The sequence below is a fragment of the Triturus cristatus genome, chromosome 1_2 (genome assembly GCF_964204655.1).
Source record: "Triturus cristatus chromosome 1_2, aTriCri1.1, whole genome shotgun sequence".
Classification (NCBI taxonomy): domain Eukaryota; kingdom Metazoa; phylum Chordata; class Amphibia; order Caudata; family Salamandridae; genus Triturus; species Triturus cristatus.
Genome location: NC_140580.1, coordinates 1,196,229,137 through 1,196,242,156, shown reverse-complemented (window position 1 = coordinate 1,196,242,156; position 13,020 = coordinate 1,196,229,137). Strand labels below are relative to the sequence as shown.

The 13,020-nt window shown below is 50.9% G+C and overlaps 1 protein-coding gene across 3 annotated transcripts in view; it reads left to right on the top strand.

Annotated features, from left to right (window-relative positions):
• COL27A1 (collagen type XXVII alpha 1 chain) overlaps positions 1-13,020 on the top strand; it is a 2,221,286-nt gene that overhangs the window by 1,696,780 nt on the left and 511,486 nt on the right. For all 3 annotated transcript variants that reach the window (XM_085614179.1, XM_085614180.1, XM_085614178.1), the window contains exons 42-44: positions 894-950; positions 9,912-9,965; positions 11,744-11,797. In XM_085614179.1, coding sequence (XP_085470305.1) covers positions 894-950; positions 9,912-9,965; positions 11,744-11,797 — 165 coding nt within the window. The remainder of the gene's footprint in view (positions 1-893; positions 951-9,911; positions 9,966-11,743; positions 11,798-13,020) is intronic.

Below are 13,020 nucleotides of genomic sequence, written 5' to 3'. Positions count from 1 at the left end.
TCAGTAATAATGGTGTACAAAGTCTGAAAATATGCATTAGGTGTAAATTATCCAGTTTGGTGGGAGGGGAGAAATCCTTTCCCATAGCAGTGTGACAAGCAGTTACTGAGCGGCGCCCAGAGCTCGTGGCGCTAAGGTGTGGTTGAAAGCGGTCAAGGTTTTCACCGCCAAGTCTATGAGGGTAACAGAGTAACCGAAAGAGCCCTAGAAAGAAGGAGGTCCATCCGTCCACCAATGTCCCAGGCATTCTGTGTAAGGGTGGGCGTAGTTGGCAAAGTACCACTACACGGAATTCTGCGGAATTGAACAAAAACTCAGTGAACTCCGCTCCGCAACTCAGTTCCGTCTCATCCCCATTAATAAAACAGATACCTCACATACCCTTGATAAAACAAGTAACTCTATCTTTACATGCAAAAATGCATATAGTCATCTCACAAAAGTGAAAATGAAAATACAGCAAGCAGTGAGAGAGGTGATGATTTTGGGGTCCTCCCTAACCTAGGGAGAGAACCAAGCAGATGCCTTGAACACAAAGAGCACATCATGCTGAACGATTCGGTGGTGGTCCCATCCTCCTAGGGCCACCCCAAGCACAGTTATGGGCAAAAATACAATCCCACTAAAAGCCCTGCAAAGCATTATGGCACGAGATTCTAGAGTGCAGTGAATATTATGTGGGGGGGTCCCACACTGAAGCCCTGAAAGTGGACAGGACCGGACAGGAGAAGAGTGTGTGGATGTTGAGAGGCGTCTCTGCAGTGAAGCTGGTGTGATCTCAGCCGTGACCCCTCCCCCCATGCACCCCCAACCTTCCACAGATTTTGTCCCCCTCACTCTTGAGTGAGGCTTGTCTCTGCTGCCCCCTCTCATGCCAGTGTTTGTCTCCACAGGGACAGCAAGGGGATGATGGCAAAACCGAGGGCCCTCCTGGACTCCCTGGAGCGCGAGTAAGTTGTGAATTACAAGAACTTGTCATGTACACAACACTTTTGTCCACACTGTGTTACCCTGGATGTTGTATGTATACATTATGTAGTTAAAAGCGCCCCCATGTGTCTCTTGCATGTAGCGCCTGCATTACCCCCCTCTATTCACCTGCAGCACTCCATAGGTACACAGGGTGTAACCTGGTCAGTGTACTGTGGTGCACTGCTGTTTTATTACATAACATGCTTTATGCCTAATGTGATTGCGTAATGTGATTTATGCTGGTGATGCCCATGGCATAATGTGTTTATGTTTAGGATGTTTATGTGTAATGTGTTTATGCTAATGAGGTTTGGGCCTAATGTGATTTATGCGTAATATTATGCCTAATGTCATGCTATGCTATTTTAGGATGGTGTCTAATGCTAATGTGATAATGCTTAGGTCATTATGGTACCAGTAGTTACTGGTTGTGGTTTTACTTACCTGTTCTGATGGTTCTGACCGTGGTCCGATGGGCCCGGTCCTGTATATAATCCCCTGTGAATATTGCCTAGTGCCAGTTGGCACAGTGTAAATGTGTGATTATGTTTCACATGTTTCTGATAATACAAAGGCTATTTTTTATATATCCTTGTGCGGAGTTCCCTTTGTGGTGTGCCTAGTGTGTTGCTGCTGTGTGTGTGTGTTGCGCAAACGCTTTACACATTGCCTCTGAGATAAGCCTGACTGCTCGTGCCAAGCTACCAAGGGGGTGAGCAGGGGTTATCTTCAGCGTGTAACTCCCTTGCCCTGACTAGACTGGTGGTTTCTGCCTGGCTTTGGCACAAGCCTTAGCCAACCAGAAATCCCATTTCTAACATTGGGCCTAACATAAAAAGGCCTTGTAACCATCCCATTGGCCTGCGCTCCCCCATCCCCCTCTGAACAGCCCGTACCAGCTAGTCTGAGCACCAAAAATAATGCCTCTTGGGACACCTTCACCCCTTTTAGCAAAAGAGACATTAAAAAAATTCTTATGAGTATTAACCCATCCAATCACTTTAACGACCCGCTACCACCCGCCGTTTTCAAGTAAATAAAGGAAGTCATCACCCCCACCTGGACAAATATTGTCAATGCCTCACTGTCTCAAGGTATGATCCCTGACTGCCTAAAAGCGGCTCAGGTTTTCCCTATTTTAAAAAAACCTAATGCTGATAGTGCAGACTTCAACATCACTACTCTGGCCAAACTCCTTGAAAAATGTATCTGAAAGAGACACGTTAGTGATAGACTCCTTACCTTAGAATATCCCCAGGCGTCAGACTGGATTCGGAAAGTTTTCATCAGCAGTACCCCTGCGCGTCGGTAGGCTTCGTCGTATGGCTCTGCGTACGTCGCTGGCGTCGTAGCCGCCGAGATGATGTCGTCGGAGCTACCTAGATGCACCCAGTTCTTTCATTTTCCGGGCCAGCAGCGCAGATCCGAGAGAGAGCGGTACCCCTAGTTAAAAGTTTTAACTTGGTTTCTGAGAACTTGTTTCTCTTGTTTTGCCGAGAACTCGACTCCTGGTGCAGTAGTGATGCCCGGGTTTAAGTCTTGTAGGGCCTGCCGTCGGAACATGTCGGTGGCAGACCCCCACGACGTGTGTCTCTTCTGCTTGGGACACGCCCATGACCCCGAGGCGTGCCCCGATTGTCGGGCCATGGCGCAGAAAGCTTTGCGGGAGCGTTCCCGAAAGTTGTTGGAGATCCAGCAATCGGTTCTCTTACCCCCCGATTCCATTTCTTGGTGGGGAGTTTGTCCCATTTCCCCGGGCACCTCATCCTTACCATCCTCTTCAACAACTGGTGGATGAACGGGAGTACTGGGAGGGGTCTGAGGACCCTCTTGCAGCTCAACGCGAGGATAAGCCTGAATGGGAAGGCGACATGGAGGGTCCAGTGAATCTGTATTTCTCTCCACACCCTGGTACGCTGTCCCCCTCGTCCGTGGCTACGGAGGAGGTTAGGACTTTTTCTGTGGTGTTACGGAGGGCGGCTCAGGCTCTTAACCTCGAGCTCCCTTCTGTGCCTATCAGACCAATCTCCTCACTGAGTTACTGCAACCAGCGTCCTTCTCCGGGGAGCCGCTACTGCCTTTCAACGAGGCACTTACCGACGTCCTGTTGAGCACCTGGAACAAACCCAACACAGGGGCACCTGTGGATAAGGGTGTGACGCACCTCCATCACCCGGCGCCAGGCGACCCCAGCTTTCTCACGCAACACCCGATTCCTCAGAGTCTGGTTTTCCAGGCCTCTGCCTCGCCGAGCGCATTCCCTTCTGCCCCTCCGGACAAGGAATCTAAGAAACTGGAGCAGCTTGGGAAAAAGATTTTCACTTCTGCCATTTCAGGGTTGCAGGCGGTAAATACTGCATTCCTATTGGGCCGCTATTCACACTCTGTGTGGGACACGGTGGCACAGGTGTAGCCTCAATGCCCTGTGGAAGCTCAGGCGGTGCGCTCCTAAGCCATTACAGAGGGCAGAGACGCTGCTAAATTCACTATCTGTTGTGGACTTGACACGGCCGATTCACTCGGCAGGGCACTTTCCTCAACGGTGGCGCTCCGCCGTTACACTTGGCTCAGAACAACTGGCTTCTCGGGGATGTTCAGAACAATTTGTTGGACATGCTCTTTGATGGCACATGCCTCTTTGGTGACCAGGCGAATAGTACCCTGGAATGCTTTAAGGACTCTCGGGCTACGGCTCAGTCCTTGGGTCTCACCACCACGCGCAACCCCTCGGGGTCCGCCTGTTCGCTCCTTTCGAGGTCAGAGTCGAGGCTCCCAATCGCGTTCCTGTCAGACCCGCAGGCCTGCACAGCCGCAGTCTCAGCGCAGCCGGGGACGTAGAACCCGACGTGGTGGGTCCCGAGGACAGAGAGCAGGTTAATCCACCACCGATCCTGCCGCCGCCGCCTCAAAACCTTCCTAGTCCAGTGTTTCAGACCCACTGGACGCCAGTGGGCTGCAGGATTCGCCATCACCTCCCTCACTGGCACACCATCACTTCGGACAGGTGGGTTCTGCAAATAGTCCGAAGGGGCTACTCCCTCCCCTTCGAGTCTACCCCTCCAGCCATGCCACCTCAGTACCACCGCATGTCGGGGGATCACTTGGTACTTCTCCAGCAGGAAGTTGCGGCCCTCTTGGCCAAGGGGGCCATCGAGCGTTTTCCGACTCCAGAAGTAGGTCGTGGTTGTTACTCCCACTACTTCTTGGTTCCAAAGAAGACAAAGGTCTGCGCCCTATTTTAGACCTCCGGAACGTCAATCGCTTCCTCCGGAAGGAGAAGTTCAAGATACTCACGCTTGCTCAGGTCTTGTCTGCCCTAGACCCGCAAGACTGGCTGGTAGCGTTGGACCTGCCGGATGCTTATTTTCATGTCCCCATCCTGCCAGTCCACAGGCGTTACCTACGGTTCACGGTGGGCCACGAGCACTTTCAGTTCACCGTGCTCCCCTTTGGCCTTACCAGCGCCCCTCGGGTGTTCACGAAAGTGATGGTGGTGGTCGCAGCTCATCTGCGCAGATCAGGGGTTTCAGTCCTCCCCTATCTCGACGACTGGCTGTTGAAGGCGGGCTCGCTCCAGGCAGTCATCTCTCACCTCCAGACTATGGCAGACCTCTTGCATTTGCTGGCGTTTTCCATCAACGTGCCGAAGTCACACCTGATTCCCTCTCAGAAGTTCCTCTTCATCGGAGCGGTTCTGGATACGGCGCAGTTTTGGGTCTATCCTCCCGAACAGCAAGTCCGGGACATTCAGGCTATGATTCCGATCTTTTGGCCCTGGTCCTGGATGGCATATGCGGGCTCTGCAGTGGGACCTGAAGTTCCAGTGGACGCAGCATCGGGGAAACCTGTTCGACTACATGCAGATCTCGGAGGGCACTGCACAGGACTGGTGGCTCACGAACCAGCATTGGGTCAGCGGCAGATCCCTCTCCCTTCCCCAACCAGAGCACACAGTAGTGACAGATGCGTCCGTCCTGGGATGGGGCTGCCACATGGGAGAGGTGGAGATTAGAGGCCTCTGTTCTCCGGCGGAGTCCAAGCTCCATATTAACCTCTTGGAGCTCAAGGCGATCCTACTTGCACTGAAAGCATTCCTTCCCTCTGTCAAGGGGAGGGTAGTACAGGTGTTCACGGACAACACTACTGCCATGTGGTACTGCAACAAGCAGGGTGGAGTGGGGTCATGGACCCTATGTCAGGAGGCTCTACATCTCTGGACGTGGCTGGAACGTCAAGGCATTTCCTTGGCGGTTCAACAGCTGGCAGGTACTCTGAACGCCAGGGCGGATGAACTCAGCGGCAGGTGCATGTTGGATCATGAATGGCGTCTTCACTCAAGGTCTCTTTCAGCACTGGTGAAACCTTGGTTAGATCTATTCACCACCGAAGGGAACATGCAATGTCAGCAGTTCTGTGTGTTGGAGACACATTTCGTTGCGCGTGGAGTTGCGGTCTTATGTACGCCTTTCCGCCTATACCACTTCTGGCCAGAGTGCTGAAGAAGATCAGACGCGACCGGGCCCAAGTCCTTCTTGTGGCACCGGACTGGGCTCGAAGAGTTTGGTATCCTGAGCTACTCAGTATGAGCATGGCTCCCCGATCCGACTGCCTCTTCGGGAGGATACCCTGTCGCAGCACCAGGGGACGGTCCTCCACCCAAAGCTGTCCAGCCTCCACCTCCTTGCATGGAGATTGAGCGGCGACAGCTGATTCCTTTTGACTTGCCTCCTGACGTTTGTAATGTAATTCTGGTAGCCAGGCGTCCCGCCACTAAAACTGTATACGCCTGTCGGTGGAAAACATTTGTGGCATGGTGCACAGCGAAATCTGTAGATCCTCTTGCTGCCCCTCTTTCTGAGGTCCTATTGTTCCTTCTCTTTTTGACCCAGCAGGGCTCTGCCCTGGGCACTATTAAGGGCTACCTTTCTGCTCTTTCAGCCTTTCTTAGGCTGCCTGATCAGCCCTCTCTTTTCAAGTCCCCAGTTGTCAATAGATTTCTCAAAGGCAATAGATTTCTCAAAGGCGTTACTCACCTTTTCCCTCCTGTTCCTTTTGTGATGCCTCAATGGGACTTGAACCTGGTTCTCACATACTTGATGTGCGCTCCCTTTGAGCCTCTTCATGACTGTGCTTTGCAGTTATTAACTTTGAAAACTGTCTTCCTGAAGGCCATCACCTCCGCTCGGCGGGTGAGTGAGCTCCAGGCTCTCTCCTGTAAACCTCCTGTTCGAGGCATATGAGCTGCAGATTACACACTTGTGCATAGATCGCCATCTGGTGTTGGGCCCGGATGTTTGCAGTTGTTTTTCCTCTTGGAGAGTCTTTGGAAGTCACGAGGTCAGTGACCCCTCCTTTGGATCGTATTGCGCATGGGCTTCGGCTCCATCCTCAGATTGTTTTTTTCCGCCATAGGGCTCGGATGTGATCTTCGCGCTCCGGTTCCGAACAGCTTCCAGTTCGACGATCGACGCGCAATCCTCACCCCAACTCGCAGTATTGTTTTCGATCGCGATCTCCCCACTCGACGCGGCTCTCATCGGCAAGAACCTTCGATTCCGGTCATCGACGACGGCCTTTGGGCCTACCCATGGTCTGGTCCTGGCTAATGGAAAGGAAACCCTTCAAGAAGTGCCCTCGATGTGGGTCCAAATTCCCCCACACCGATCTCCACGAAGTATGTAATCTCTGCCTCTCCCCTGAACACGAGGCTCGAGATTGTCCGGCGTGTAAGTCCATCCGGTCCAAGAAAACCATTCGAGACCGAAGGGCAGGAAAAACCATGGCACACTCGTCGACGCCGATTCCGGACGACATCTTCGGGGAAGACGTCGACGCTCCAGAAGAACACCACACCGACGAGGGACTCGTCAGCGCCTCCGAAGCCGACGATTCAGATGTGGAGGACATCACTCCGGCACAGAGGGTCGTGAGTACTAATCTACCACACACCCTCACCGGCACCGAAAAGGCTTCGGTCACACCTTCGCCTCCGGGCCTAAGCAAGACCAAAGACACTGCTTCCCACACCGCACCTTCGGGCCCGGTAAACAAGCCGATTAAGCCTTCCCGCGGCTCGAGCCAGCCCACCGTCGGTGCTGATAAACACTCTTCGACGCATATTCCTTCCTGGCGGTTCATCCGGACAAGGCTGTGCTTCGACCGCGTCCCTCCTTTCTATCAAAAGTAGTCTCTGCCTTTCATCTCTGGCAAACTGTCACTCTGCCCACTTTCTTTCCGCCTCCGCACCCTTCAAGAGAAGAAGAGAGGCTCCACCGTCTGGACCCAAAATGTGTGCTTTTGTTCTATCTCAACCGCACACAACAGTTCCGGGTATATGACCAGCTCTTTGTTGGCTTTCGTGGGTGCCAAGAAAGGCCGGGCTGTGCACAAGCGAACTATCTCCCGATGGGTTGTCTTGTTCATTAAAGCCTGTTACTCTCTGGCTAAAAAACAACCTCTGGTTGGGCTGCACGCCCATTCTACCAGGGCGACAGCAGCTACTACAGCATTGGGGCGTGGTGTCCCCCTGCAAGACATCTGTCAGGCGGCCACTTGGGCCTCGTTGCATACTTTCACTAAGCACTATTGCCTTGAAAGTCAGGTCCGGAGAGACAGCTTTTTTTGGCCGTTCAGTTCTCCGTGACTTTCTGGTGTAATCTCACTTCACAGACCCACAACCGGGGTTGGTATTGCTTGGGTATGTATTCTAAGGTAAGGAATCTATCACTAAGGTGTCTCTTTCAGATGCACAAGTTACTTACTTGTGTAACGATATATCTGTAAGAGACATTAGTTAGTGATAGATTCCTTACCGCCTGCCCATCCTCCCCGTTCTGCGAACAGTTCTCTAGGGTTCAGGTCATCCCTTTCAGGACCATAGTTATATTGCACCAGTAGTCGGTCTCTGGCATGGCTCTGCTCTCCTGGCGTGGAGAAGTTGTGTACAGAACTGACGTCAGCGCGCGTTGGCGCGTCTAAGTAGCTCCGACGACATAATCTTGGCGGCTACGATGCCAGCGATGTACGCGGAGCCTTACGACATCGCCTACCGACGCGCAGGGGTACTGCTGACGAAAACTTTCCAGATCCAGTCTGACGCCTGGGGATAGTCTAAGGTAAGGAAACTATCACTAAGTAATGTCTCACAGATATGTCTTACAGATATATCGTTAGACAAGTAAGTAACTTGTGCGTCTAATCCCAACTTTGTGCTCACATTGATAATTTCCAACTCCTAGACCCTCACCAATCTGGCTTTCAGAGCGGACACAGCACTGAATCGTCTCTCATTCATGTTTTCGATGACATTCTAAAAATGCTCGACCACAACGAATCCTGCCTTCTGATCCTCCTTGACCTCTCCTCTGCATTTGACACTGTAAATCACGACAACCTATTATCAGTTCTGGAACACAGGATGGGCCTCTCTGGTCTAGTGCTGCAATGGGTCTCGTCCTTTCTCCACCACAGATCTAAAAGAATAAAGGTAAACCACTCCCTGTCCCAGCCCATGCCTGTATCCATGGGGGTCCCACAGCGGTCCGCCTTATCCCCCATACTATTCAACCTATTCCTGGAACCACTTGCAAATGCACTAAACTCAATGAACATTCTCTTCCACATGTATGCAGACGACACGCAACTTTACCTGAAAACCTCCTCCCCTAACAATCTCACATCACTCAACACTACCCTCATGAACACTCAAAACTGGCTAACGGAGAACCACCTCCTACTCAACCCTTCCAAAACCGAACTCTTGCTCATTTCTCCTCTGAATCATGCCCCCAAGGTAGACCTCTGGTTGAGCCACCTCACTGCTTTCAACTCCCTTCCCGTCATCATTGATTCAGCCAAGTCTCTCGGAATCACCCTGGACACTTAAATGTGAAGTAAGGGTTGCAAGGGAGCGAATCACCAGATGAGACTACTTGGGATTCTCAAACCTTTCCTCCCACAAGCTGACTTCCAAGCAGGTGGTTCAAGCGCTGGTTTTGCCAAGGCTAGACTATGGCAGTGCTACATTATGTGGCCTCCCGAAATATACATTGGCACCACTTAAGGCTGTATTGAATGCAACGGCCAGACTGACCACGGGCACAAAAAGATCTGCGCACATTTCCCCAGTCCTAAAATCTCTAAATTGGCTGCCTTTTGAAGCGAGAATACAGCTAAAGATCACCTGCCTGACTCACAAAGCTCTCTATCTCAAAGCCCCCAAATACCTATGCCAAAAGCTAGAACTATCTGGAGGTGGCAGTCCCTCAAGAAGTGCTAACCCCTTCATTCTGAAAGCACAGATATTTCGCAAAAAGAGAACTTGTCAAAGAGCTTTCTTTGGCTCCGCTCCACTGATCTGGAACTCTCTCCCTCCTGAAATTTGCAGATTCACCTCCACGGTTGCTTTCAAAATGGAAGTAAAACGATTCCTTATGTGCAAGTTCTTACCCTAATTTGGCTCTTTTTATTTGCTTGAAGATACTGAACTTATACCCTCATCTCTTGTACTGATGTTTTATATCCCCTGACCTAATCTTTTCTTCCCCTCCCAGTTCCCGCTATATATATATATATATATATATATATATATACTCCATCAGCAAGTACGACTTCCTCGAGACAACGGAGCACGGACCACAATTTGGTTCAGCAAAATAAACTCTTTATTTCCCTTAGACCTCTACAGCCATGACGCGTTTCAACCCGTAAAGGGCCTTGATCACAATATATCTATATTGTTTTGTTTCTTCAACTGTTGTGCTGCTTTGTTGTAACCTTTGTAAGTGTTTCCTTTGATTTCTATTTCATGCCTGCCCGACCATCCTTAATTGTGAAGCGCTCTGATATCCTTCGGGATGATGTTCGCGCTATATAAAACTTTATAACTAAATAAATAAATAAATACAGCTGTGATTCCAATGACGTCTCTTTATTTCTAGGGTGCAGTCGGCGACCGAGGAGACAGGGGGGAGCCCGGAGACCCTGGATATCAGGCAAGTCCTTGTTAGAACTCACAATGCTTCATGTCGGACTCTAGGCGCTTTAAAACCAAAGGTGGTTAACAAAACAGTTACATTTAAGCATACTCCGTAGTGTTTCAAAAGGAGCGCGTGGCTCCTGTGCACGTGTACTCCGCAGGTTCATGCGGATCAGAGGCCCGTGACTCCTGTGCACGTGCACTCAACTTGATCGTGTAGATCAGGAGCGTGTGACTCCTGTGCACGTGTACTCCACTGGTTCATGCAGATCAGGGGTGTGTGATTCCAGTGCACATGCACTACGGGTTCGTGTAGATCAGGGGCGTGTTATTCCTGTGCACGTACACCCAACGGGTTCATGTGGATCAGGGGCGTGTGATTCCTGTGCACGTGCACCCAACGGGTATGTGTAGATCAGGGGCATGTGATTCCCATGCACTTGTACTACGGGTTTGTGTAGATCAGGGGCGTGTGATTCCTGTGCACCCAACGGGTTTGTGTGGCTCAGGGGTGTGTGATTCCTGTGCATGTTCACTACTGGTTCGTGTAGATCAGGGGCGTGTGATTCATGTGCACGTATACTACTGGTTTGTGTAGATCAGGGGCGTGTTACTCCTGTGCTCGTGTACGCCACAGGTTCGTGCAGATCAGGAGCATGTCTCCTGTGCACGTGTACTCCACTGGTTTTCACTCTGACCTCTTCTTCTGACCGCTACACTCTGACCTCTTCTCACCTCTACACTCTGACCTCTTCTTCTCACCTCTACACTCTGATCTCTTCTTCTGACCTCTACACTCTGACCTCTTCTCACCTCTACACTCTGACCTCTTCTCACCTCTACACTCTGACCTCTACACTCTGACATCAACTTCTCACCTTTACACTCTGACCTTTTCTCACCTGTACACTCTGACCTCTTCTTTTCACCTCTATACTCTGACCTCTTCTTCTCACCTCTACACTCTGACCTCTTCTTCTGACCTCTACCCTCTGACATCTTCTTCTGACCTCTACCCTCTGACATCTTCTTCTGACTTCTACACTCTGACCTCTTCTTCTGACCTTTACAGTCTGACATCTTCTTCTGACCTCTACACCCTGACATCTTCTTCTCACCTCTACACTCTGACATCTTCTCCTCACATTTACACTCTGACCTCTTCTCACCTTCACGCTCTAACCTCTTCTTCTAATCTCTACACTGACCTCTTCTTCTCACCTCTGCACTCTGACCTCTTCTTCTGACCTCTAAACTCTGACCTCTACACTCTGACATCTTCTTCTCACCTCTACACTCTGACATCTTCTCACCTCTACACTCTGACCTCCTCTTCTCACCTCTACACTCTGACCTCTTCTCATCTCTACACTCTGACCTCTTCTCACCTCTACACTCTGACCTCTTCTTCTGACCTCTACACTCTGACCTCTTCTTCTCACCTCTACACTCTGACCTCTTTTTCTCACATCTGCACTCTGACTTCTTCTGAATTCTACACTCTGACCTCTTCTCACCTCTACACTCTGACCTTCTCTTCTCACCTCTACACTCTGACCTCTTCTTCTCACCTCTACACTTTGACCTCTTCTCACCTCAACACTCTGACCTCCTCTTCTCACCTCTACACTCTGACCTCTTCTTCTCACCTCTACACTCTGACCTCTTCTCACCTCTACACTCTGACCTCTTCTTCTGACCTCTACACTCTGACCTCTTCTTCTCACCTCTACAGTCTGACCTAGTTGTATAGATTCTCCCATTTTGTTTCTGATTTTCTCTCTTTTTCGTTAGGGACAAGAAGGTCTGGAGGGCAGCAGAGGAACAGCCGGACTGCAGGGCCCCCTGGTAAGTACCCCGACTGCTGCCTTTGTTTTAGCCGGTGGGATCTAAGGGTTGAGTGATGGGGTTTATGGAAGAACCCATCCATATGCCGTAAATGCGAGACCCCCAGGGCAGCTCAAGCGTGTCCTTTCTAGAGGGGCTCCATCAGGCAATGTCCCTTTGTAGCCTCTTCCACTAGAAATATCCAGGCAACAGCCCCTTCTCTGCAGAGTTGCCGCCTCTGATGCCCTCCACTGATCCCCAACTGAACTTCCTGAACCCCAGGTCTTCCAGCAGCCGCGTCTGAAACCCTCTCCCCATCCAGTACATATAGAGAATCCACTTTCTCTCGGTGCCCCTCATTTTTTTCCGCTAGGTTCTGCTGGTATTTTCGCTCTCACAGGTTGCTCTGTGCTTGTGTTTCCTTTCGAGCTTGAAGAATATTTGAAGTCATTACTCGGGTGCTGAATGTTCCCACTGAGCTCTCGGGCTTCCTACAATGGGCCGCACTAGGGTCCCTTCCCGGGTCCGGTGCAACCTGGGCTCAGCAACTGAACGTCCCCAACCAGATATCTGCCTCTAAGTCCCCAAAGGATTTTGGATTTTAATTGATGAGAATGTTTGTCTCCTTTTACATTTTGTTTCTCAAACGTTTTGTACCTGGTTTTCTTTGGAATGGAAGAGGGTCTGACAACCTTGTCTGTTTTGACCAAAATAAAGATGCAATCTTGGTGTCAGGACGGTCCTTCCAGATTAGCAGTAATGAAAGTGCGTTCGACGCCACATACAGTACACAGGAAAGCGCCACTGAGCATAGATCAAACCATGGGTGTCAGGGGACAGGACTGAGGTCTGCAACTCCTGAAGCAGGTGACCAGACCCGTACCCCATCGTCGACAAGAGTTACAGGCGGGAGCAGAGAACCAGCTCATGACCTGGCTTCTACAGATGGACAAGCGGCCTGCATAAACCTTCACGAGAAAGAGCTGGTGCTTGACGAGTGGATCTGAAGGCCGAGGAGTAGAAAGCAACTCCTGCTGTTGAAGAACGCAAGGGACTCCTAGCGGATGAGGCTGGACGTAGACAACGCAAGGGACTCCTAGCGGATGAGGCTGGACGTAGACAATGCAAGGGACTCCTAGCGGATGAGGCTGGACGTAGACAATGCAAGGGACTCCTAGCGGATGAGGCATAAAGTAGACAACGCAAGGGACTCCTAACGGATGAGGCATGAAGTAGACAATGCA